Source organism: Moschus berezovskii, chromosome 11 (assembly GCF_049115385.1).
Source record: "Moschus berezovskii isolate FMDL1 chromosome 11, NW_MosBer_1.0, whole genome shotgun sequence".
NCBI classification, from domain to species: domain Eukaryota; kingdom Metazoa; phylum Chordata; class Mammalia; order Artiodactyla; family Moschidae; genus Moschus; species Moschus berezovskii.
The window spans coordinates 94968324-94995152 of record NC_142470.1 but is presented as its reverse complement, the minus strand read 5'-3'; the positions used below and the strand labels follow the sequence as shown (position 1 = coordinate 94995152).

Sequence of the window (26829 nt, the reverse complement as noted above, 5' to 3'; positions counted from 1 at the left end):
GTGAAAGAGAAGCTTGCAAAGGGCACCACTTACCAACAAAAGCAAGGATGGTGCTACCATGGGAATTGAAACACCTTGGTGGGAGCTTGAACTGGGAGCAGGAGTCAGGTGGGTACCAGATTCCCCGGCTGTGAACGTGGCCCCAGCTTCTGCCTCTCCCGTCAGGGAGACCCGTAGCCTGATTACCTCCCCTGGAGGGGCAAGAGAGGGGATTGAGGCAGTGGCATGCTGTGGGGACTCCATTTCCCTTCTTGTCATTGTTTTCCTTTTATTTCAGTGAGAGGCACACACACACACACCGCACTCACACACACACACAAGCTGCAGGACCAACGCTGTCCACTGGAGAGTCTCTGAGCTGGGGGGTGATGGGGCAGGGCGTGTGGCTGCCCCCTCTGTCTCTGGGCCCAGGAGGCAGGGGTGGTGCTGTGCTTGGGGACTCAGTGTCACACGGAGGGTGGAGACTTAAGCGTTGGCCTTTTTGCTACCGCCACCGGGGCTGCCCACTCTCCGATCCAGCCGGCTGTAGGGCTCGAAGGCCGAGGAGCCCAGTTCGTAGCCAGCAGGCAGGTCCAGGAGCGGGGCGGTGGAGAAGCAGAGCGCCGGCGGAGGGGGCGGCAGTGGGGGTGATGCTGAGGCCGAGGTCAGCGGGTTGAGGTGTGGGGAGGAGTTCCTGGGGTCACCCAAGGAGGTGCCCCTGTGGCCGGCAGGCAGGCCCGGTGGGCCAGGGGTCAGCGCCAGGAGGCTGGGGGCCCTGGGCACGGACAGCAGCCGGCCGTGCTCCAGCAGTCGCAGGATACTGGAGGTGGCGAAGGCCTTGGACGCCGAGGACGATGCCCGCTTCTCCAGGTCTCTGCTCTGGTCTTTCTTCTGCTTGGTGCGGCGGTTCTGGAACCAGACCTTCACCTTGAGGCGGAGCGACAGGAGGGGAGTCCGTGAGGGAGAGGGGACAGGCGAGCAACGTGGGGCCAGGGAGTGGGGGGAGCAGGGGTGCAGTGAGAGGGAAGAAAAGCAGTCAGATTGCCATCAGGATCTTCCCGGCATCAGCCTGGCGAGGGGAACAAGAGACCCTGGCCCCCAAGTCATGGGCACCCCTCCACGGCTACCCTGACCCCTGGATGGAGGGAGGGCACAGATGAGGTTCGCCTCTTGGCCCACACACCTTTCACTCTCAGCCACCCCCATTTCCTCCTGTCTCACCCCCACACCCCTAGCCCCGCCTCTGAAGGGAGCTCCCTAGCCCATCTGGCCATCCCCCTATTTGAACCTCTCGGCAGCCCCCTCCCACCCCATCACCTATAAGCACCTCTCAACATGACCCCGAGTATAAGAGGGCATGTCAGGATGGTGAGGGACACTTCCAATGACCACACTCCCCAAACTGGGGACAGAGTGGTGCCAAGTATCCCACCTCCTAAATGGAGCCACCAAACAGCAGGGACCTTTCTCAAGGCCGAGGAGAGGAGGAGAACTTGCCCTCTGCCAGCACCAGGCACCTGGCACGTAGCATTCCAACCCCCTCCTCATCTGTAGAAGGAAAGGAAGGGCAGGCCAGCTCAGTGGTCAGTTCTGCGGGCCCCTCACGGTGATGGGATCTTCTCCCCTCTCTGGGGAAGGACAGGGTGCTCCCCAAGGAGGCAGGTTGGGAGTCCTGAGGAGGAGGGACTGACAGTTGCTCCCCAGCTGGCAAGCCTGTCAATTGCTGCAGCACCCAGATCCACGTCCCCAGGAGCAGAGGCTCCCTTGCTCCTGGCTGGGAGGTTCCGGAAGGCTGGTAGTTGGCTGGGCAGTGTGCCAGCAGGGGGCCATGGAATGGAGGGCTGGGAAAGAGAAGCATGGAGAGACCCGCTAGTTTCCTTCAGCCTGGGAGGACAGAAGGGAGGCAGAAGGGAGGACAGAAGGGACGCTGCAACTTGAAGGAGAGGTGGGGAGGAAGAGCAGGGCCGGGAGGCTGGCCCGGGAGAGGATGAGGGCAGAGCTGAGCCTGCTTGGGACGATGCCTACCAGGCCCCCTGTGGGAGCAACCGACCCTCCAGCCAAGGCCTCTGGCCATGAGGCTCCTCAGGCCCAAAGGCGCCACCCTCCCTGCACTCCTGACCCCGGTGGGGGAGGGTAGCACACTCCCCCCTCCTTTCTAGAGGCTTTCTAGAGGGCTCTTCCCCTGCACGTCCCTCCAGCAGTGGGTCATGCCTGCTCTGAGTGGAGGAGAGGGGAGAAGAAAAATTCTGAAATGCATATGAGTTGGCTATTTTCAACAGGATTGGATTGCTTTTCGATAAATGAAAGTGACCAGGGAGCTAGGGGGTCCACCTGAGGTTGACTCCTGCATTCACTCACTCGCTCATGCATTCCGCAGATGTGGACTGAGCATCCAGTCCCTGGGTTGGAAAGATCCCCTGGAGGAGGGCATGGCAACCCACTCCCGTATTCCTGCCTGGAGAATCCCATGGACAGAGAAGCCTGGTGGACTACAGTCCATGGGGTCGCAAAGAGTCGGACATGACTGAGCTACTCAGCCCGCACAGCACGTGTGCCAGGCGCTGTTCTAGGCTGCAGGATCCTTGCTATGTAGGGTGGACAGGGTAGAGGGGAGACAGATGATCAACAACAAATACAAGCGAACAGACGTGGCTGTCGGTGGCAGGAAGTGCTTTGAGCAGCATCTCTAAGACGATTCGTGGTGAGGAGTCACTTTTTAACGTTTCCAATCTGTTGTGGACCAATACTTTCGTAAAATACAATTAAAGTGAGTTATCAGGAAAACTGCTCTGTGTATTTCTAAACACGTCCTCTCCATTTCTGTATTAACTTGGTATGCACAGACGCCAGCTGTGGGCTGGCGCTCTGGGGACACTGGTGGAGAGAAAGGGGGCACAGTAAGGAGAGGAGAGGCGGGGAGGCAGCGGCGTAGCAGTGGGTGCCAAACACGGCCCCTCTAAAGGGGTGACATCTGAAGCGGCTATCAATGAAGTGCAGTCAAGGAAGAAGGATGACTCGGCCGAGTCTGGCTGAAGGATGTGACCGTCAGTCACACTGGAATTTGATTGCTCCAGGAAGAGGTCCTGCCAGATCCCTGGGGACGTGGCTCTGTGTGTCACTGTAATCCTTTCCCCTGCTGGGAAGTCTTCTGGGTTCTAGGCCAGGCACCACCCCCAGGGACCCTTGAGTTTCAGTTCTCATCTTTAAGATAAGGACAAAAACACCTGGGTTGTGGCAGAGATCAAACACGAAATCCTTGGGGCCCACACTCGGTGTGAGGTGTACTGCTCACCTTCCCTGTTCCTACCTCCGACCTGGAGGCGGAGGACAGACTCAGAGGTCATGGTTCCTTCCCTCTGGACCCTGAAGATGTAGCAGGAGAGAGACTGACCGCTCCCTGCAAACACAGGGCAAGCAGGTACAAAGGGAGCGGCAGTAACGGTGCTGCCCCCCACGAGGAGCTCTCCCAGGGGCCCCGTCCTGTCCTGTCCTGAGTGTAACAGGGAGGGGAGGGCCTGCCTAGAACAGCGCCTGGTACGCAGCAGGCAGTCAATAATATATTGCCCAAGAGTATGGGTGAATATATCTTCCCAGTGGTAAAGAATCCACCTGCCAATGCAAGAGACCTAGGAGACTCGGCTTTGATGCCTGGTGGGGAAGATCCCCTGGAGGAGGAAACGGCAACCTGCTCCAGTATTCTTGCCAGGAAAATCCCATGGACAGAGGAACCTGGCAGGCTATAGTCCATGGGGGCACAAACAGTTGGAAACTACCGAGTGACTGAGCGTGCACGCACATGCACGGGTGAATATGCTGAGAATTCCACAAAATTCTAGCCTTATAAACCTGGCAAGGTAATTAGTCTGAGTTCAACTTTCTGAAATGGGAATAATATTACTCATAAAGTCATCTTTTTTTTTTTTTTTTTAGTGTTTTGACTGTGTTTTGTGGCCTATGGGAACTTAGTTCCCTAAGCAGGGATCAAACCCGCGCCCCCTACACTGGAAGCTTGGAGTCTTAACCATTGGACCACCAGGGAAGTCCTGAAAGGTAACTTTTTATTAAGATTAGATGAGTTAATGAATGTGCCTGCTTTACATTTTGAGCATGTTATTTAATTTCTGTGTGCTTCAGTTTCCTTCTCTTTAATATAAAAATAATAAAGAGCCATTCTGTTGTACTAAAACAAAGTACACTTAGTTTTTGTCCCTGGTTCTTGGTCCAGAGCTTTTTGAGGTTCATAACCAGTCCCCTCTGAGCGCAACTGAGTTTATGCTAACAAGGTGACTCAGGGTGCACCCCTCGTTTTAGAATGGGGGTTGGTCACAGAAAGACCAGACCTGTAATTAGAGGGTTGGAACTTTCATTCCCTTCCCTCCAGGAAACTTAGTGGAGCTGGAGACTGGGTTATAAAGACTCTTGAACAATGATGTTTCCTCCCTGAACTCTCCCCTCTAAACCTGGTTCTATGCATCTCTTCTATATGCCTATTTCTGAGTTGTATCCTTTATAATGGGGTTTCCCTGATGGTTCAGTGGGTAAAGAATCCACCTAGCCAATGCAGGAGATACAAGAGACGTGGGTTCTATCCCTGGGTTGGGAAGATCCCTTGGAGCAGGAAATGGCAATCCACTCTAGTACTCTTGCCTGAAACATCCCAATGGACAGAAAAGCCTGTTGGGCTACCGTCCAAAGTGGTCACAAGGAGTCGGAGATGACCTAGCACAGCATATATGCATGCATCCTTCATAATAAATACATTTGCAGAAGTAAATAGAGTGTAAAGAGTTTTCCTGAGTTCTGTGAGTCATTCTAGCAAATTATCAAGCCTAAGAAGAGGGTGTGGGAACCCGCCTTGTATAGCTGGTCATAACCTGTGGCGTGGGTGTTACCTCCAGGAGTTAAGGTCAGAACTGAATTGAGTTGCATTGTTGGACACCCAGCTGGTATTGGAGAACTGGCTGCTGTTGGTGTGGGAACATACCACATAGTGTCAGAAGAAAAACCTCACACCTGTTCTACGAGCTTGTGGTGACGACTAAACGAGTTAGAACACGTCTAGCACTTACAACAATGCCTGGCACACAGGAAACTCTCAGGGTTAGTAATACTGGATGTTGTCTGCCAAACTCCAGGACCAGGGGAAGAGGAAGGAGGCTGGCAAGTAATAATCAGTTAGTTAAGGACTCTTTGAGGGTCCACTGTGTGCCCAGCTGTATGCTGGGCTCCCCACGGAGGCCTGAAGAGCAGACGTGCCCTTCAAATACATTTTTGCTTTGGGGAAATGCATACAGGTTGGTGCCCACCACACCACACCACACCACACCACACCACACACACACAGACACAGACACACACACAGACACACACACACCACACCACCACACACACACACACACAGACAGACACAGACACACACACACACAGACAGACAGACACACACACACCACACCACCACACACACACACAGACAGACACACACACCACACCACCACACACACACAGAGACACACACAGACAGACACACACAGACACACACCACACCACCACACACACACAGACAGACACAGATACACACACACACAGACAGACAGACAGACACACACACACAGACACACACACACACACACACAGACACACACACACCACACCACCACACACACACAGATACACACACACAGACACAGATACACACAGACACAGACACACACACAGACAGACTCACACACACAGACACACACAGACTCACACACACAGACACACACACACACACAGACACATACAGACACACACACACCACACCACCACATACACACACACAGACAGACACAGACACACACACAGACAGACACACACACACCACACCACCACACAGACAGACAGACACACACACACCACACCACCACACACACACAGAGACACACAGACAGACACACACACCACACCACCACACACACACACACAGACACAGATACACACACAGACAGACAGACAGACACACACACACACAGACAGACACAGACACACACACGCACACAGACAGACACTCACACACACCACACTTCACAGGTCAAGCCATGTGGAACAGGTCTTGCAGTGAGGTCAAGCAGCCTCAGGGGAGGCTTCCTGGAAGAGAAGGGACTTGGTTTTGGCCTCAAAGAACAGATGAAGGTGGCCTGTACTGGCAGGGCAGGGCAGGATGAGGTCAGAGGAGGAGCTGCTGGCCTGGGCATCTGAGGTGCCCTTGCGAAGAAAGTTTCAGAGCGGGGAGTTGGGGGGTAAACTATGTGAGGCAAAGGGAAATTAGGCCAAACAGGATGAGGGACCCTGGGCCTACACCGCAGATCCTGGTCTGAGGGGGTCTCCCTGACTCCCTCTAGGAGCTCTGTCCCGCCTGGCCACTGCAGGCCTCCTGAACAAAGCCTGGCTGTCCAGCCCAGCTGAGCTCAGCTAGAGGGAGGGCCCAGATGCCCCAGGCCATCTGCTGGGCTGTTTGGGACTCTACAGAGGTGGCGTGCAAGACAGCAGCCCCTCCCAGCAGCCGCGATCCTGACCTCACTGCCGGGTCGGGTGGGGGTGCTAAGGCCAGGGCGGCAGTGGGCGGTGGGAGGAGAGCCTCCCCAATCCTCCCCAGACCCATCTGCTTCCTTCTCTCCTTCCTCTCCTCTTCCTTTCATGAGTTCTGGTTTGGCCCTTTTGATACATTTATTGGTACCTCAAGCTCTTTATCTGTAGCTAGACTTAGAGTCTCCGAGTCTTTTTATGACAAGCTCCAGCATGGTTGCCCAGTATACAGGCAGCATAAAGGGGCCAGATTGCTTGTCCAAATCCTAGTTCTGGAACTTATTCATTGTATGACCCTGGGCATAATAACCTCTCCTGGGTAAAATGGGATATTACCGGTTGCTAGAATCACAGGGTTGTAGGGGTTAGCAAACTAACAAAACTAACTTGGAACAGTGCCTTGGCACAATAAGTATTGGGGAAGTATTATTATTATTACTACCACTTTTTTGTTGACTGCATTGCACACCCTTACAGGATTTTAATTCCCAGACCAGGGATTGAACCCAGGTCACAGCAATGAAAGTGTGGCGTCCTAACCACTGACCCCCAGGGAATTTCCCACTACTACTATCAGTATTATTTAGATCTATTAGTTTGAATAATACTGCTCCAATACTTTGGCCACCTGATGCAAAGAGCCGACTCATTGGAAAAGACCCTGATGCTGGGGAAGATTGAGGGCAGGAGAAGGGGGTGACAGATGAGATGCTTAAACAGCATCGCCGACTCAATGGACATTAGTCTAAGCAAACTCTGGGAGACAGTGGAAGACAGGGAAACCTGGCATGCTGTAGTCCACGGGGTCACAAAGAGTCAGACACACTTAGTGACTGAACAAGAACCACCCCCAGTCTGAAATGCCTCCATTCACACAGAGTAGGTGCTCAGTTTACAAAAGTCTTTCCTTTGGGTTGGGCAGACCACTGCTAAGTGCTAAGCCCTACCTGGGTGAAGGGGGCGTTCAGACCTTTTCTCTCCAACAGGAGGTTCTGAAGCTCACTGGGATGAAGGGAGGATGCGAAAAGGCCCAGTATGTGGAGATGAGAGGTCCCCACCCTCATTTGTAATGCCTCATCTCTCTCTTGAACCTGTGCTCCCAGCAAGCCAGCCCTGCCCCATGCCTTTCTGCAGGCTCCCTCCACCAAACACCCCCTTAAACCACTCCCTGCATCTTGAATGTCCCTCTCTCCTGTCTCTCTGGCCTTTCCCCAAATTCCATCCAAAGGGCCGGATAGATCCAGAAGTGCCCCACTACCCCACCCCCACTGGCAAAAGCCAACTTTCTCTTGTCAGCACTGTGTTTGCTCTGGTTTACCAGTCACTTTAAGCCTTTCCCTAATAGATGTTTCTGGGCAGCAGCCCACAGGTCTCACACCCCAGGGCACTCCTGGACTGCCAGGGTAGCGGTGGAGTAGCCTGGCCTGCCCTTTTACCTGGGTCTCGGAGAGGTTCAGCTGGCGGGCCAGCTCAGTGCGCTCTCGGCCCACCACATACTGGCAGCGCTGGAACTCCATCTCCAGGCGGTACAGCTGCTCGGCCGTGAAGGATGTGCGGGTCCGTTTGGGCCGGTCCAAGTCCAGGCCCCTGGGCAGGACAATTTCTCGGATGGTTCCTTTGGCATCTGCAGGGGTCATGAAAGGAGGCAAATTAGTTCACTAGTTGAGGATGTAACCCACCAATGAACATCTTAATTAGAGGCTGTGAGGGACTTCCCTGCTGGTCCAGTGGTTAAGAATCTGCCTGCTAATGTTGGGGACACAGGTTCGATCCCTGGTTCACAAAGATCCCATATGCCTCAGAGCAACTAAGCCTGTGGGCCACAGCTACTGAAGCCTGGGCACCCTAGAGCCTGTGCCCCACATCAAGAGAAGCCATCACAACGAGAGCCTGAGCATTCCAACTAGAGAGTGGCCTCCTGCACAGAGCAACAAAGACCCAGTACAGCCAAAAGTACAATAAATAAATAAATTAAAAAGAGGTGGCAAGATCTGATGGGAAGCTCCTCAGTTCTGGGCCTGGCTGTGTGACCTCTGACAAGTTGCTTAGCCTCTGTGAGCCTAGCCTCCTCAATCACCCAGTGCAATATGTTGTATCTAATGGGTGTATGTGTGTGAATGGGCCTCAGTACAAATGTCAGGTTTATCATCCAGCCTGGGCAGAAGGGACTCACTCTGCCCCAGCCAGGGTTCTCTTCCTCAGCAGACTAAGAAACAAATGTAAAGAGAAAATACCAAGTCCTCAAGAGCAGAGGATGGTTTAGAATTGGATATGATCAAACAGATAAGGCTTACTGGAGGAGATGTCCAGAGCCAGGTCTTAAGCCCTGTGTGTGTGTGTGTGTGTGTGTGGTATGCATGGGTGCTCACTCTATCCACAGACTCTCCTGGGGTCCCTGAAGAGGCTCGCTGGTGTGGGTGGAGCTGGGATCCCCAGGAGGAGCCTGAGGACCACTGCCACCACACCAAGCTGCTGGGGTGCCTTCCAGAGGGGGAATTTCTGCCACTCCCTGTGTGCTGAGTCCTGAACAGCAGGGCCACCCTCCTGGTCCCCGGACCAATGTCATCCATGCATGGCATCTCCAGTATTTTGAAGCCTACTTAAGAGAGGTTGAAAAATGTGCAGCTAACATTTGCCAGATAGTCCCACTTAAAGAAACTCAGCTAAAGCAGGGTGGATTATAAATATATATATATATATATCAGCCTTAAGTACAGGGGCAAAGATGATCCATGTTTGAATCACACACACTGATGGCTTCAAATCTAGTTATTAGAAAATTTTATGTCAAAACTTAGAGTGTGGAAATATGCAGCATCATATTTCATGTGTGTGCTCATGTCTGACTCTTTGCTAACACATGGATCATAGCCCACCAGGTTCCTCTGCCCATGGGATTCTCCAGAAAAGAACACTGGAGTTGGGTGTCATTTCCTACTCCTGGGGATCTTCCCAACCCAGGGATCAAACCCTCATCTCCTGGGTCTCCTGCCTTGGCAGGCGGATTTTTTACAGTTGTGCCACCTGGGATTTATGAAACCTCCCCCAACACATGCTGTTGATAATAATACAGCTAAACAGTAATTTGCCATTACGAAGGAAGATTAGTGTCAATGGGAAACTTACCAACTCAAGGCAGCCCTGATCAGGCAGAGGTAACAAAGCAAGCCTCCAAGGTTGCAGGAACTCTGCCCCTCTCTAGAGGGCGTGCACAGTGCGAGTTTGCAATGTGGTCAGAAGCTTTAGCAGCCTTGGCCGCTCACAGTAATAGCTGACACCTCTGCACTGCGTGCTCTGGGCCAGGCACAGTTTAAGTGCTTAAACCTTCCCCATGTCTCAGTGAAGTTGGAATTGTGATTATCCCCATTTCAGAGATGGGGAAACGGAGGAACACATTATAAGTACCTACCCAAGATCATACTGACAGTGTTTAAAAAACTCTAGAAACACCTTCATTTTACTTGATGAATACCCTCTTTTAGTAATTCTTAGTGATTCAGTTAATAGGTTAAGTGAAGAGATAGGTTATAGATGTCATGGGTAGAAAATGGAATCTTCTGACAGGCCCGTCATTGCCCTGGAAGCAACCCTCCTCCACAGGGCCAGGAGAGGCAGGAGCATGGAACCAAGCACCTTAGACTTGTCCCCAGATATCCCAAAAGTGAAAGTCACTCAGTTGTGTCTGACTCTTTGCGACCCCTTGGACTATAGCCCGCCAGGCTCCTCTGTCCATGGAATTCTCCAGGCCACATATGGGAGTGGGTAGCAGTTTCCTTCTCCAGGGGATCTTCCCAACCCAGGGATAAAACCCAGGTCTCCCGCATTGTGGACAGATTCTTTTCCTTCTGAGCCACCAGGGAAGCCCAAAGGGCCGTACATATGAACACATGCAGAGAGGTTCAACCCCACTAGCCATCAGGAGAGAAAAATGAAACCAGGAGAAAAATGATTAGAGGAGAGAAAATGAAAAAGAGTGAGAGTGCCAAAGGCTGGTGAGGATGCCAAGAAGCTAGATGCCTCGTTCATTGCTGCTGGAAATGTACAATGGTGCAGCCACACTGGAAACTGACCTGGCAGTTTCCTAAAAGGTTAAATCTATATTAACCATGGAACCCCGTAATCTCATTCCTGGGCATTTATCTCAGAAAAACGAAATCTTAGGTTCACATCAGACCTGCAGGGGGATATTCACAGCAGCTTTATTTGTAACAGCTCCCAAATGGGGACAATTCAGGTGTTCCTCAATGGGTGAATGGATAAACACACCGTAGTACAGCAATGACTACAGACAGACACAACAATTGGGATACATCTCCAATTAAATCACACTGAGTGAAAAACTCAAGGCAGTCCTTCAGATTACGTGATATATGATTCCATTTATATTACATTATCAAAATGACAAAGTTGTAGAGGTGGCAAACAGATGTGTGCTGCCAGGGGTTAGGGAAGGGAGACTGACTACAAAGGGGTAAATAGCATGATGGTGTTTCTTGGTGGCGTCAAAACAGTTCTGAATCTTGATTGCGGTGGTGGTTATATGGATCTATAAGTGTAATAAAATGTCACAGTACTCTATACAAAGAAAAAAGTGTATGCAAAAAATGGGTGAAATCTGAGGAAGGTCATTAGTCTAGTTAATTATATTGAATTAATATCAATTTCTGGATTTTGATCATGTATTATAGTTATATAAGATGCCACCATTGTGACAAGCTAGGTTGCAGATACATGGGGCTTTCCTACAATTTTTGCAACTTCTTGTGATTCTCTTATTATTTCAAAATAAGACATTAATAACAACAACAACAACAACAAAAACTTGCCAAGAGGTTAGAATGATGTTTTGTCACAGAAACTGACAAATCTGTGGAAAGAATACAAGAGCAGCTTCCCAAGTGCACCTGCATTTCACTTGTAGTTTCTAAGATGATTTAAAATGATACATAAATAAATCTTTGTCATTTTGGAAGTTATGCAGTTATTTTAGTGTTTATTAGAACAAATTTAAATCTATTATTTTACATACTTAGCATGAAGCTAAAGGAGACATTTCACTTGAAAATATAAAATATTCTTTCCACAAACAGATTTGTCAGTATCTGTGACAAAACATCATTCTAACCTCTTGGCATGTTTTATCTTTGTTGCTGTTGTTTGCTAAAATATTAAGTAAATAAGTGAAACATGGATATAATAGAAATGGTAATGGTGGGATTCAAATTACTGAATACTGGGAAAAAACGAAATAAGGAGTATAGAATTAAGAGTCATGCGGAGAGTCGGACACGACTGAGCGACTGAACTGAACTGAACTGATACAGAGTGACAGAGTTCATGATAAAGGGAACATTCTATGTTTAGTCTCTCAATGCAGTTAAATAGATTGAAGACCATAAATTATCCATTTGGAATAAAATTAGGTTAAATTCATGTCTGATGCCATAAAGAACAATGTTTCAAATGGAATAGAGAGAAAATTGTAGACTATAAAATGATGAAGGCATTATAAGAAAATATACAAGGACATTTTTATAATCCTAAGCTTGGGAAGAGTTTTCCAAGCAAGATGCAAACCTGGACTATAAAGGAAAAACAAAGGATGTTTTCAACTATAATACACCTAAAAACTTCATATGACAAAAGCATCAAAACCAAGATAAAAACAAAATACACAATTGAAAATCCTTTTTAAAAGGCAAAGAAATATCCAAAATATATAAAATACAATTAAGAATAATTATTTTTAAAAGGGGCAATAGTCTAACAGAAAAAATGGTCAAGTAATTTTTGTGAGCCATTCACAGAAAAGATAACCAAATGGCCAATAAATATGTGAAAAGATGAACACAGCTTCACAGTAATCAGAATAATGCAAGTCCAAGCAACAATAGATAATTTTTTAATCTCCCATAAGATTGGAGAGACATTCCGTTCCGTTCGGTCGCTCAGTCGTGTCCGACTCTTTGCGACCCCGTGGACTGTAGCCTACCAGGCTTCTCCGTCCATGGGATTCTCCAGGCAAGAATACTGGAGTGGGTTACCGTTTCCTTCTCCAGGGGATCTTCCCGACCCAGGGATCGAACCCGGGTCTCCCGCATTGGAGGCAGATGCTTTAACCTCTGAGCCACCAGGGAAGCCCTGGAGAGACATTAGTAGATGATTAATAAAGCAAAGATGCATTGTTGGTGATTCCACACTCCCATTAACTGGTGGTAGGACCATAAATTGTCACAATCTTTCAAGAATGCATTTGTCAGGTATATAGAAGCACATAACTACTGCCCCAGCAGTTTTATTTTAAGCACAGACTCATGTGCTCCAAGGTATACATAAGGTTGTTTGCTGCAGCATTGTTCAAAATGTTGAAAATTTGAAAGCATCCTGAGTGTTTCCCGTAAGGGATACAGATGAACAAATTATGATACATTCATGCCAATCATATTTTATAAAATACCATGTAGCAATTTAAAAGAATGAGGCAGTATCCATATGAACTGATATTAAGTGAAAGAAAATAAATAGTATATCCTATTTATGTAAATAAAACAACTGTGTATTTTCAACCATTCAACTTAAATTTTAAAAATGCTTGCATGTTAGTCATTCAGTCAGTCCGACTGTTTGCAACCTCATGGACTGTGTCCTGCCAGGCTCCTCTGTCCGTGGATTCTCTAGGCAAGAATACTGGAGTGGGTTGCCATTCCCTTCTCCAGGGGATCTTCCTGACCCAGGGATTGAACCCCGGTCTCTTGCATTGCAGATAGATTCTTTACTGTCTGAGTCACCAGGAAAGCTGTAATAAACGCCTATTATGTGGCAAATAGTATTCTTGTGTCTGAGGATATAGAAATGAGCAAATTTGACAAGGTCCCTGTTCACGTAGATCTTGTACTGGGGAGAGAGACAGATAATAAATTAAAAATGAATGTGTAGAGAATATGTGGAGACTATTCCCTGGTGGTCCAGTGGCTAAGAATCCTGCCTTCTTGTGCAGGGGATGTGGGTTGAATCCCTGGTCGGGGAACTAAGATCTCATGTGCCACACAGCAACTGAGCCTGAGTACTGCAACTACAGAAACCCACACACCCCAAAGAAGACCCAGTGCAGATAAACAAAACAAAAACAAAAAATCTAATATGTAAGGTAATGATAAACACTGTGAAGAAAATAAAACAATGGGATGTTTCTGACCTTCTCCAAATAGCTAACATCCAATAGTCAATGTTTCTGTGCTTTCTGTTTTAGATAGGACCAGCAGAAGAGACCGCTCATCAAAGTCAAGCTAATGGATAAACCAAGGATGCTGCTCACCAGTGTTTCCAATTCCTTCCAGGCACATGGTAGGATTGCATTCATTTTCTGCCCTTTGAAATCAGATACGGCCACACGATTTGTTTTAGTCAAGAGGAAGGGATGCAGTCACTTTCAGGGGACATGTCAAAAGCCAGGTCTTGATTTCCCACCTCTCCTTCCCTCTACTGGGATGGTCACAGAGGCAGAAGTCAAACTGAAGCTTCATCAGCCTGGGTTTCTGAGTACCAAGACAAGCCCCTGCCCACTTGTGATGAACTCATCATGTGACTTAGAACTATATTTATTTGTTAAACCTCTGAGATTTGAGGTTGTCCCTGCAGCAAAATCTAGTCCCTCCGACTGATAGAGCCCTCTTCTCTGAATTGTTGCTTTTCTAGGTGGAGTTGGCGGGGGCACTAGGAAAGAGGGACAGCTTAATTCCAGAGCCTCTAGGTGGGTAGGGTCTTGTTAGGGTGAAATGCATAAGTCTAAGTGGAATGAAGGCTGAGTTTTGCTGTCCTTCAGGTCTCCTCAAAGACGGGTGAGCCTCCGGGGTACCAGGGAGAGTGAATTCCACCCAAAGATCCCTTGCCATGCGAGACATGGTAACTCCTGCCTGATTACAGATAGCTAATGCTCCTGACCTCCAGCACCAACAATGACCCTCTCCCACTACCTCTCCCAGTAGACCCCCTCAAAGTCCCACCCAGACTTCATGCAGGTAGCACCCAGGCAGTTCTTTACATGATTAGCTTTGAACACAGATTTTTAACTGTAACAATGTCCTTTCTGCCTTAATCTACAAATGAAATGTAATCACTATGAAAATTCCTTACAAAAAAACCTCATTCTCCATTTTACTGGACACATTGAAAGTGGAAGAACAGTTGAGAAAAAAGTGCAAGAATGAGGAGAGAATTCTTGCATTACCGTCATAGCAAAGTATATTACAAATCTACAGCAACTAAACTGGTGATGCTGGCATTCTGAAGCAAATCCACGCCTATATGAGGAACTGCAATATTATCAAGATGAAATTTCAAATTAGTTAGAGGAAAGACAAGATTACTCAAGACCTCGCTTTTGGACAGTTGGTGCATCATCTGGAATAAAGTCATTTATCTCACACTGCAGGCAAAAATATATACAAGATGGATTAAAACTTTAGATGTAATAAATAAATCTCTGAAAGTGGAATAAAAACACTGATGAGTTTTAAAAAATAAATAATAGATTTGAGTACCTAGAGAAAAAAACGGCTGCAGGCTGAGAGACAGTTAAAAGAAAAGTGACAGATTGGGAGAATATTAATAATACATGCATAACAGCCTTAATGTCTAGTACACACACAGCCTTTATAGTCTAACGAATAAAGTCAAGCAGTCCAGTAGGAAACTGGACAAATTATATGAAAGGGTTACTAAGAGAAGAAGAAATACTAGTGGCTAATAAATATGAAAAAATACTCTCAGAGGGACTTAACAGAAAATGCAAGCTAGAATAGAAAAGAGATGAATTTTTTTTTTTCAGATACTTTATCAGACTGGGAAAATTGTACTGGCAAAGGTGAACGAAAATAGGTTTTCTCAAGCTCCACTGGTGAGAATATAGGTTAATAGAGGAAAAGTTTTTCTTGAAGGACAATTTCACAATGCCTAGCTAAATTTAAAAATGTATAGTTCTTTTGTTTCAGAAAATTTACAGAGGTTTCTACCCCAGAGAAATATTGTATATTTCATAAAGAGCCACGGTTTGTAGCAGTTTGTAAGAAGGGGTGGGAGAGAGGAAAAGCTGTATGTTTATCAATAGCAACGCTGTTGATGAAGCCACAGTAGAGTTATGCCTTTGGCTGTTGTGTAGACATTAACAAAGATGAGGTACACCTTCATATACTGACCTGAATGGGTGTCCATTATATACTGCTACGTGGAAACAAGTTCACGTGTACAAGCCCAGTTTTATAAAGAACAAAAGGCAAAAGCAAACTGTGCCTGTGTGTGCGCATGTGCTTATACCTATACAGAATTAAATCTGGCAGGATGCACACCTCTTTTCTGTTTACTCTGTGGAGTGGAAGCTGGTAAGGAAGGAAAGAGTTCCCCCATCTTACTTCATGTACTTCTTTATTATTTGGTTTTGCAAAGACTGCCACAGTCTGCAAATAGACTATTTTAGCAGTGTGAAAAAAATCCCACTTTTGTAATATATAACTTACACATTTATGTTTTCAATTACTAAAGTAAGTCTAGGAGGTTATATCTTGGGAGTGAAGTGCCTTGGGTGGGGTAAATGAAGAGTTTTCAACTTTCACTTCATTTCAGCCTGAGTTGGTTTTATAATTAAAAGAATATTTTATACTTTAGAAATGAAAATACATGAGAAAGAAAAATAAAAGACAAATTATAAACTCAAAAATTGTAACATATATTGAATTTTTGTAACAAAAATTTTAAGAGTATTCTAAATATATATATAACATATACATTATATGTAATATATGTAATATTGTTACCTTTGGTCGGAGAAGAACTATCTAGTTGAGAACTAAAACATAGAAGCCCAAAAAATTTGAGTCAAAAAAAAATAAACAAACAAACAAACAACAACCCAACTCACAGCAAGGTTAAAAAAGAAAAAGAAGAAAAAAGAATGAAAAAGATCTGGGGATGTTTGCAACATATGTCACAGAAAAAGGGATCATTTTCTTTCTATATAAATATACTAAAATATATGCATATTTGTATGTTTACATATGTTACATATATGTCATATATTTATGTAGTCTATAAATAGTTTACAACATAAGAAAACAATGAGTAAGCCAATAGAGAAATGGCTAAGCATATGAATGAAAAATTCACAGAAGAGGAAATAAACATAAAAAATAAGTATATGAAAATACACTTAACCTGACTAGTAATCAAAAACACCACTAAAACAAGATTTTTTTTTCACTTGAAAAGATTCTGCTCTAAAAGACTAAGTACATCCTGGGTTGGGAGGATGTGAGGGAGAAATGGTATATTTATACACAATCTCCAGGAGTATAAATTAGTACATTTTGGTGTTTAGAAATATCAATCACAATTTTAAGTGTATATACTTGGATTTAAATTTTTCATTTCTAGGAACTTACCCTGCAATTATATGCATACCAGATATATGTGAAATGATGTTTTTTATTTTAAAATTTTTATCATGAGAAATTTCAAACATACAAAATAAAAGAGAGAGAAAAAGAAGAGAAAGAGAGAAAGTATAATGAATTGTGATATACCTATTCTCCAACTTCAGCAATTATAAACTCAGTAACAATCCTAGCTCGTCTATCTCCCTATAATTTTAAACAAATCCCAGTCACCATATGACTTCATCCAGAAACATTTTTATAAATGTTTTTGATAAATCATTTTATACATATCTTTAAAAAGCAATCACAATACTACTGTCACAATTAGAAACATTAACAACTTTTCCCTACTATAATAAAATGTCTCACTTGTTTTCATATTTTTCATATTGTCTCATAAATGAGAACTTTAATAAATCTGTTCAAATTAGGATACAAAGCATTGAAGCATTGTTTGTAATTGTGAAAAAGTAGAACCATCCTAAATATCCATCACCAAGGGACTGGTTAAATAAATGTTATTATATCTGCATAATATAGTATTATGCAACTGTTAAAAATAACAAGGCAGTTCTAGATTGAAAGGGATCTATTAAATGAAGAAAATAAGTTTGCAAAAAAAACCTCACTCTTGCAATCTATAACTTATTTATGTTTTTCAATGTCTAGGGAAAGTTTGGGAGATTGCATCTTGGGAGTAGAAGTGTATTATGTGGGGGAAATGAAGAAATTGCAACTTTTACATGATATAGCAAAACGGCATGGATTGATTTTGTAATTAGAGATTTTATACTTCAGAAAACAAGACATCAGAAAAAAATTAAAGGACCATTTATAACCCCCCAAATTGCAACATATATCGAAAGTAATGAGCCACTGTTCACAATACAGAATTTCTAAAAATCAATAAAGAAAGGAATATTTGAAAATTAAAATCGTCACATGAAATAAATTAATAGATAGCAGAAGAAGTGCAACTGGTCAATAAACATGAAAAGATGCTCAACTTCACTGATAATCAAAGGAATAAAAATTAAAATGCCAGCGAGGAACTTCTTTGCAAAGATGTGTAAGATATATAACGCCTAATATGGGTAGAGGGCAAAGGTGGGGGTCTAAATTGCTAAACTTTTCTTCCCCTGAAAAAACAATTTAACATCTATCAAGATAAAAAGTGTGAACTGTGATAGCAAGACTTGGGGATACAAGCACTTTCAGGCATTGCTAAGGGGAGTAGGTACCATCTTATTGAGGACCCTTGGGCATTATCTTTCAAATTACAGAGATATTCTTTGACCCAGTAACCTACTTTGAGGAACTTATCTGACAGATAAGACCCACACATGTGTAAATGACCAAGGAACAAGCACATTTAATGTAGCATTGTATATAATAACAGAAGATAAGAAAAAAGCTAAATGTCTACCATTAGGGCACAGGCGGTATAACATACATTATGGTCTACCCAGTCTCTAGAAATGAAATACTATGCATTTCTAAAAAACTAACAGAAGTTCTTTATACCCTAAGATACACTGGTAAGTGAAATTAGCAAGGTGCAGGAAAATATATATAGATACGACTATATGCATAACAAGCAAAAGGAAGAAAAAATAATGGACTGGCTGACAGAAGCATAGAAATGATTTGCAATAACATATTGGAAAGCAGTAAATAATGGCTGCCTTTGAGCCCAGTGGGAATTGGAGGATGGGGGGAAAGGATGGGAAAGAGATTTCTCATGTGTACTTAAAACAACTTTTTGATGTTTCAATCAAATGAATTACTATTTTAAAATTAAAGGAAACATATTTAAATTTTGTAGAGTGTAACTTTTTTTCCCACATAAGTTTTCAATCAAGCTTTTAATGAAAAGATCATAAAATAACTATCTCATCACTGTACACTATGACTGCAGGCTGTGAATGGAGAGATCAGTGACCAGCTTCACCATGACACTTGAGGGCTGTGCCCCTGCAGCTCTGACCTGAAGCAGCAATTCCACTGCTAGGAATTCATCTTTAGCAAACACTCAAGGGCTCAAAGACCTGGGCATTGGGAGTTCATTTCTCAAGCTCTCAAACTCCCCAGTAATTGAAAAAATTAATATGTAAGTTATATATTACAAAAGTAGGATTTTCTGCAAAATGCTGTTTTTCATCTGATAAAATTTATTCAATAAATATCTTTCCATCTAGAAGTGCTTCATTATTTTTAACAACTGCATAGTACCACATTATGCAGCTATAATAAAATTTTATTTAACCAGTCCCTTGTTGTTGGATATTTAGGTTGGTTTTACTTTTTCACAATTACAAAGTTTCAATGTACCAGAGGAAAACAACAGGAACATCCTTCTAGAAAATATGAAAATCTGCTTTCCTCCTCCAAAGAAGTACTGTGCAGAAAGGGAACAGTGTGAAATGGCTGGGCAGAAAAGATGGCCCCTGGGGTTGAAATTTTTTTTTTAATGGTAAGTCGCAAGACAGCTTATGTAATGTGAATATGAAGGGAGAAATCTACTGAAGTACACCTGAAACTAGGAATGGTGGCTATTTCTGGGAGCTTTATACCAGCTTTTTTTTTTTTCAAACCTTGAGACCATATTGCTTTTTTTCTTATTTTTTTTCCATGTGGACCATTTTAAAAGTCTTTGTTGAATTTGTTACCATAATATTTCTGTAAACATTTTGGTTTGTTTTTTCACAGGCCACCAAGCATGTGAGATCTTAGCTACCCCACCAGGGATGGAACCCTTATTCCCCCTGCATTAACCACTGGACCACCAGGGAAGTCCTCATATTGCTTTTTGAATTTAAATGCTCTACCTGTTTTGTTCCCCTCTATTTCCTGAGCGTGGCCTTACAGTTCTTCGCTGGGTGTCTTCCACCCTGGCTGGCTCTGCCATGGGCGGTGGGACAAACAAAACACAACAAACCTAACTTTAATTACCCCGTTATTTCAAGCTCCAGCCAAGACATGGAGGCCTGTGAATTGAGTGGGGAGAAGGGGCGCAGATTAACCTAATTATTAATATTTCCCTGGTTGGCTCTGCAGCGGAACCTCCCCCAAGCAGCTGCGGAGAACCGGGAGACTCACTACCGCCCTGCGGGCCCTGCTCTTGCCCGGCCTCCTCGTCCAGACGCTGCCTGCCTCCAGACTGCCTCCGCGGCCCTGGGGATCCAAAGAACGAGTAAAAAGAACCATACTTGAGCTTTTTCAGGTTTTATATTTCAGTGGCCCCCGAAGTTGACGATTGCACAAAATTCCCAAAATAGGCCGCCGTCAACTTTCTAGTTTAACAATTATTCTGTGCTCTGGCATCGTCACCGTTTCATGTAAGCAACGCCTTTGTAACGTCAAAGAATAAGGAGGTCACTGCAGGACAGACGTTCTTCCCGGGGAGGGGATTTGCGGCCTCCTACCTAGTGAAACACCGGGTTGGTTTTGCTTTCTCTAACTCATTCGGCAGATATTTACTGAGTGCCTACTGTATGCACACGGAATGCGTCTGGGGAGATCGCTAGGGTTTGGCGGGTGTGGTGTCCGCCTCCTACGTGGTCCCTGCGCGGCGTCTAGGGGACCCGGCTCCAGCACCCTCCTTTCTGGAAATGCTCGCCTACATCGCTCCCTCGCCACCCAGGCCCTGCCGCCGCGCCGGCGGGCCAGGGACCTCGAGTGTCCCCGCTCTCCAAATGGTCTCTCGGTTGGTTGTCGGCGGCCAGCAGCCCCACCGTGTTGGTCTGGCACGTCGTTGCTCAGTCTCAATCGTGTCCAACTCTCTGCGGCCCCGTGGACTGTGGCCCACCAGGCTCCTCTGTCCATGGGGTTTTCCAGGGAGGAATACTGGAGTGAGGTGCCATTTCCTACTCCACTGGCACATAGTAGGTACTCGTTAATGTTTGTGGAATCAATCAACTAGCAAGCGAAGGCCAAGATCATGGGAAAACGTGGGTGAGCTGGGTCGGGGGATTGTCCTGGGGTTGGGGGAGGCAGTGGCGTCTCACAGTCGCGCCCCTCCCCGCCCAGCCTTGACCCGCCGCGCTCGCTGCCCTGGCTGTTCCCGGGCGGCCCACTCCTCGGCTTTGTAGGCCAGATTGCGCCCTGGCGCCGCCTCCCCGTTACGCCGTGTCCACTGCCACCTTGCCACCCCTAGCCGAGACCCTCCAACCTCCCTCCTGGATGCGGACGGAGTGGGGCGAAACAGGCGCACGAAGCACCCGGGTCCGGGGATCCCCGGGTCGGCCCACTGGCGCCGGCGGCCTCCGTCAGAGGTTTCCTCACTGGGGTACGCAGCTCCGCGGGCCGCACTGCCGGCAGCCCGCTACCCGCTTTCCGAGGAGGCTCAGGCCGATCTTTAGTTTACACTAAGCACACAGGAAATACAGACAAAATTCATAAGCTTCCTATACCGTCCCCCACCTCGCCGCCCATTTAAAATACAAATCAAAGAGCGAACTGAGAGCAAGCTTGGGTTGGATACTTCGGCCCCAGACTTGAGTCGGGCTAATTGAGGAAATGGCGTCGAGCCAACGCGAGCCTTAGAAGCCCTGTCTCTCTACAAGGGGTGCGCAGTTTGTGCGGAGACTCAGCGTGTTTGGTGAAGCCGAACAAAGGTCCAGGAACGCGCGCTGCGGCAGTCCGCTCCCTCCCCGCCAGTTCCCAGTACCACCCACTGTCCTAGCCTCCCTGCCCAGCTGGGTCACCCGGGGGCCACCTAGAAGCTCTGACCTTTCAGGTGCGGGCGCGCGCGTATCTGCTGCGCGCGGGATGCTGGCGGCGGGTCCACAGGCACCCGAGTTCAAGAGACCATTCAGGGCGGCAGCACTAGCTGAGAACCCGAGGAGCCTCAGAAGGCCCTTCACAGCTCCCAGAAAATGAAAGTGTGCACGCAAGACACACCAACAAGACGACGCATTTGTCTGCAGGTCTCCTTCTGGGTGTGTGTGTGTCTTGGGGGTGGGGTGGGAGCATGGATATCAAGTAGAAAATAAAGACCCAAAATGATAGGGTCCATGTAGACCCGCCTTGAGAATGTGGGTCCTTCCACCAAAAACAAAGCAAAAGGAAAAACATAACAAACAAAAAATGAAAACAATCCTAGGAAAATAAAAAAGCAACCTAATACTCCCCACAAGCTCCCAAAATAAAACTAAAACCAAAATCCCCAAGGCACAATCTCCTGCGTGAATCATTTAAAGCTTTCAACCACTGCCTGGGAGGAATGGTCCTGGTTATCTCTTAACAGACTTATGTTGAGGCTCCAGTCCCAAGGTCTGGTGACCAGAGGGCCCAGACACAGGGACTTGCAATCCAGCGGCTCCTTCCAATAAACACTCTGGGTCACCGACTCCATTGCCAAGACTCCCCATCTGGGGGGGTGGGTGGGGTGGCAGGTGTGTCCTCGTGGAGTTGCCATGCCTTGGGTGGGGGGTGAGGACGCTAGCCAGGTCTAGGTTGAGTCATCCTGGGTCCAGGGACTGCTGTAAATCCAACTGGAAAGCAGGTGATGCCGGTCAACAGCTGAGCCCAGACCTGGCTGCAGAAGGGGTTTGTCTGTTCCCTGGCTTGCTACCAGCTCAAGCCCCAAAAGGCTTGGCTCCTTGCCCAGCATCTTCAAACATGTCCTGGTGTATGCCACTGTGCTATTTCCACCAATCGTTTCTGCAGCGCAGGTCCAGTACTGCCCTTAATTCTCAGGGGACTAGACCCCGCTAAATTCAATCACCCCTTGCCCCAAACTCACATCCACAGAGGGAATTGTTCAGCCACAGCCAGAGGCCCTGGACACATCCATCAGGATCCCAGGAGAAAGCATTTCTGCTAGTGGGTGTTGGTGCTGCAGGGGGGAGGGGGTAGTCATTCACTCAGTCCGAGGATTCCCGCAGTCTTCCTGTCTGCCTGTTACCAGAGGAGGGGTGCTGAGTCAGGCCCAGGGTGTCACAAGGTGCAGGAGTGCACTGGGGGTGCCCCTGAACTCTGCCTGACTCAGGCCTAGGTGGCAGTGCAGAGTTGAGGAGGCCCGACTGGGGTTTTGAGACTGGCAGTTCAGAGGGACGCTTTGGGTGAGCTGGGACCAGCGCTAGGCATTGTTCGTAACATCTGCTGGGTGGGTGAGGCTGGTGGACGGCCATTCCAGGATCTGTCCAGAAGCGTTGCTGAATTGACTCCAGGTCCATGTGTGAATCACCTAAATGCATCTGAGTGTGCAGATGTGAGCATGGATTGTGAGGTTTGGGGTGAGACTTGTCCCCGCTCTTTTGATTGCAGGGATCCCTGCTCCACCGAAAAGGCAGTACCACTCAGGCTGCAGCGAACTTGGAGCTGCAGCTGTCTTTCCACCTGCTTCCGGCCCATGGCTAGTCTTTTCCAAATGTTAATATAAAACAAAAGGATCTCCCACCCCCGTCCCTCCCCAGTCAACGGGCTGTGCGTGCAGAGGCGTGGGGCAGCCGAGGTGGCTTCAGGGGCCCTGTGGAGCCTAGCTGTTTCCTCAGTGGAGTGCCTGGGCTGCCTGTTGTGTCACACCCCTGTTATCTCGGTGCCCTGCTTGTGCCCATGTATGGCATGAAGCGGCCTCCATTTTGAGGCAGGGGCTGTAGCAGGTCGGCCTCCCTGGCTCCCTGACCCACATTTTGCAGAGGCAGGGAAACTTCAGCGATTGGCTGTGCGAGGGTTCCTCGAAGGGGACTGGGGAAGGCCGCACTGTGTGGTCTGCAAGGTGGCACTGGGCCTCCTTTCATCAGCCATTCCTTGTCCCCTTGGCTGCTCACCTCTGAACGCTTACACAGCCTCTGCAGCCAGGGGTTGCGGTGGGGGAGGCCTCTGAGGAAGGAGGCCCACGGCCTGAAGCAGTTTTAGTCTCCTTGGAGCTCCCACCCCTCTCATTCTACAGAGTATTTATGGAGATCCCGCTGCTTGTTTGCAGTTTTATAGACAACATATCTGACCCTGAGCACGGGCACTCAAGGGAAGAGCTATGCTTTCTTCGTACAGATGAGGAAACTGGGTCACAGAAAGGCAAAGAAACTAGTTCAAGTTCAAAGGGCTGTAAGACTTGTACTCCAAATCAGCTTCACGTAATTCCAGCACCAGGCCTTTCTCTTATTCCTCTGCATCTTGGGACTCCCTCAACAGGTCTGCTACCTTGGGGTGGAGCCCTCAAGGGAGCAAGGGCAGAATGGAAAGGAGGCAGAAAAAAAGACTCAGAGAGAGTGGGGCTCTCTCCCAGAATCTTCACCCCGCCAGCAACTTAACAACACTAACTGCCTACTCTCCCCCATTTTATGATTTCCTCCATGGGTACTTTGGGAGGATAGATCCTCCGAGGTCAAGGGCAAAATGTACTGTCTGTTCAGAGCACACTGGAGGGACATTCAGCAAGGGACCAGGGTGCTTCGGACTTCCTTTCACCAGTGCAGGGCCTGTCATCTGACAGAGCCTCCGCCCTGGGCCCAGTGGGGCCCAGAGTGACGCAGGTGACTCTGGCTAGGAGGGATTAGTGGTAAATGACGTCCCTGGTATCTGAGGCCTGTAATAACCTCCTTGTTGTTAAATAGAAAAGGACAGAGAGATTTATGCGGGCCCTGAATTTACCTTTATTTCTTTTAAGTGAATAAATGTCTCCTCTGTATTCTCTTTTCATTATGTTGTCTAAGTGTAATGGCACTGCGGTATCACCTACATGAATTTGGAAAAGGACACCTGACAGTGCAAACTAGCTGCCCCACATCCAGCAGGGAGTCCATGGATTGCTCCTGGAGTGGGTGGTCTCTTGGAGGGCATCATTTTTGATCCTGCCTTCTATGACTCAACACCTGGGAGTTATCTGTCATCGCATGCAGACACAAAATCTATTCCATCTGAGAGCAGAAGGGATGGTAGGTGGGCACAGAACCACAACTGTTCAGGCAGAAGGAAATGAAAAACCCACAGATGGAGTGTGAGGTGGTAAGTGTCCTTAATCTGAGAATGTGGGCTTAGGAGGCTGATTTCTCTGTTTCTGGAAGCCTTACAGATTTCCTTAACGGAGCTCCAAACTGGCTGCAAACGCCTTGTACACAGGACACCCCACAGTCTATGGAATGGATCTAATTTAATCCCAAGTGCCCAGGAGGTCCACACACCTGTTGGAATCTCTGTTGGTTGGGGACCACCTCCCCATGCTCTGTCCTTTGACCCCCAAAGCCTGACCTGGAACGGCACTGAGTGACTATACCTGGCCTGGAGCTTCCTGTGTTTCCTGAAGAGTCCCCGAGTCACTGTCCAGGATGGTCATCAGGCAACTTCACACTGGGCTGCCTCCATGCTGTACCTTTAGCCCCCATTCCCAGAGTCACCCAGACTCAGCAACTGTGAGCGACCAGGCCAAGGTGTTTCAGTCTATGTGTGGGTAGCTCACACACAGCCCAGCCCAGATCAGACTCGGGGGTCCTGGTGCTCGTCTCCCTTCCCTAGGCGGTGGCCGAGTAAATCAGCTCCGGCTGAGTTCTTTCTAGGCCTTTAGGCTCGCAAGAGAAGCGATCAAAAAGAAAGGGCAAGAAAAACGCAGCGGAAGGAACCGGGGGCAGCCGTTACCCTCGAGCGGCCTCTTTCCGCTGCGTCTCCCAGTCCGGGACTCTGGGATAGTGGGGGAAACAGACCCCGGGCTTCGCCGCGGCCTAGGGACGGGCTTAAGGCAAGACCCTTTCTTCTCCTATCTCGCTGGGCGAGGCCCGGATCCGGCGAAAGGCGAGCCTAGAGGTGGGCGTGAGGCTGGCTTTGGGGGCCGGGGAAGCTGCAGCCTCTCAGCGAGGAAGCCAGGCAGAGCGGGGCACTCGGACTCTTGCAGGAAGGGAAGGCAGGGAAGACGAGCTTGGCGGAGGGAAATGGCCGGGAAAGAAGAGAGCAGGGCGAAGGGTGAGGGAGAATCGGAGAGACGCGAGAAGCCAGGCCGTGAGAAGGCCGCGCCGAGAGCCGGCTGGGCCCAGGCGCCGCGAGGAAGCGGGAACCGCGAGAGCGAAGCCGGGGCGGGCGAGCGCGACGCACGCCGCCCTCTGCGTTCCGGTGCGGTCTCCCGGGAGCAGCCCGAGCGCCTGCGAGGCCGGGACAAGTGAGCAGGGCTGGGCAGGGGACGGGGAGGCGCCCGGCAGCTGAGCGCAGCCCGGGCCTGCTCCTCCGGCGGTTCCGGGCGCTGGTCCCTCCTCGCCCTGACCCCGCCGAGAGCTCGTGACGCTTTTCTCCGCACCCGCCGCGAGGGCCGCGGGGCGGGGACTCGGCTCTCCGCATCCCACACTCGCATCTCGGCCCCCGCCACGGTAACCCGCCCGGGTGAGACTGGAGAGCTGAGCATCTCCAGGCAGTGAAACGGGGATCTCTTCCGTACCGCTCGCCGCTTTGTCCCCTGCACTCAGCTCAATGTCCAGCACACAATGGGCGCTCAAAATAATGTTTGCTGAATGAATGACTGGGCGACGATCGTCTGAATGAATATAGGACTTGGGAGGTGGAGGCTGCAGGAAGATCGGAGGCCCGGGTGAAGGAAGGGAGGGGAGTCCAGTGGGCCAGGGCTTCGAGTCGTCCCTTACCTCGCACCAGGATGCGGCGGCAGTGGTCTGCCTCGCCGAGCCCCGGCTGCCCGTCGCTGTCGGCGCCGCTCTCCCTGGAGCCCGCAGGGCTGGAGTCGGAGGTCCCCGCAATCTCCCTGGGGCTGCGGCCGCCCGCATCAGCGCTCGAGTCTTCTGCTCCGCCGCCGTCCCCGCCGCGCGCGCTCCGCGACTCCCGGCGTGCGGGGCCGCGGTCGCGCTCGGCGCCCCCATCGCCCATGCCGGCCGCCACCGCCGCCTTCGCCACCGCCTGGCCAGCCTGGGCCCGCCAAGCC

The 26829-nt window shown here is 48.3% G+C and overlaps 1 protein-coding gene across 1 annotated transcript; it reads right to left on the bottom strand.

Annotated features, from left to right (window-relative positions):
- Positions 1-163: 163 nt before the first annotated feature.
- On the bottom strand, positions 164-26829 carry VAX2 (ventral anterior homeobox 2). Its single transcript, XM_055400067.2, has 3 exons — positions 26537-26829; positions 7980-8167; positions 164-906 (listed from the first exon to the last, which is right to left on the bottom strand). The coding sequence occupies exons 1-3, from the start codon at positions 26772-26774 to the stop codon at positions 466-468; spliced, it is 867 nt and encodes a 288-aa protein (XP_055256042.2). The 5' UTR covers positions 26775-26829; the 3' UTR covers positions 164-465.

What these genes read in the sequence shown, in the direction of transcription:
- VAX2 (XM_055400067.2), bottom strand. Translation starts at nt 26,774, where the DNA reads ATGGGCGATGGGGGCGCCGAGCGCGACCGCGGCCCCGCACGCCGGGAG. An exon ending in CCGCCGCATCCTGGTGCGAG is followed by an intron (nt 8,168 to 26,536) that starts GTAAGGGACGAC and finishes TGACCCCTGCAG; the next exon opens with ATGCCAAAGGAACCATCCGA. An exon ending in TGAACCTCTCCGAGACCCAG is followed by an intron (nt 907 to 7,979) that starts GTAAAAGGGCAG and finishes CTCCGCCTCAAG; the next exon opens with GTGAAGGTCTGGTTCCAGAA.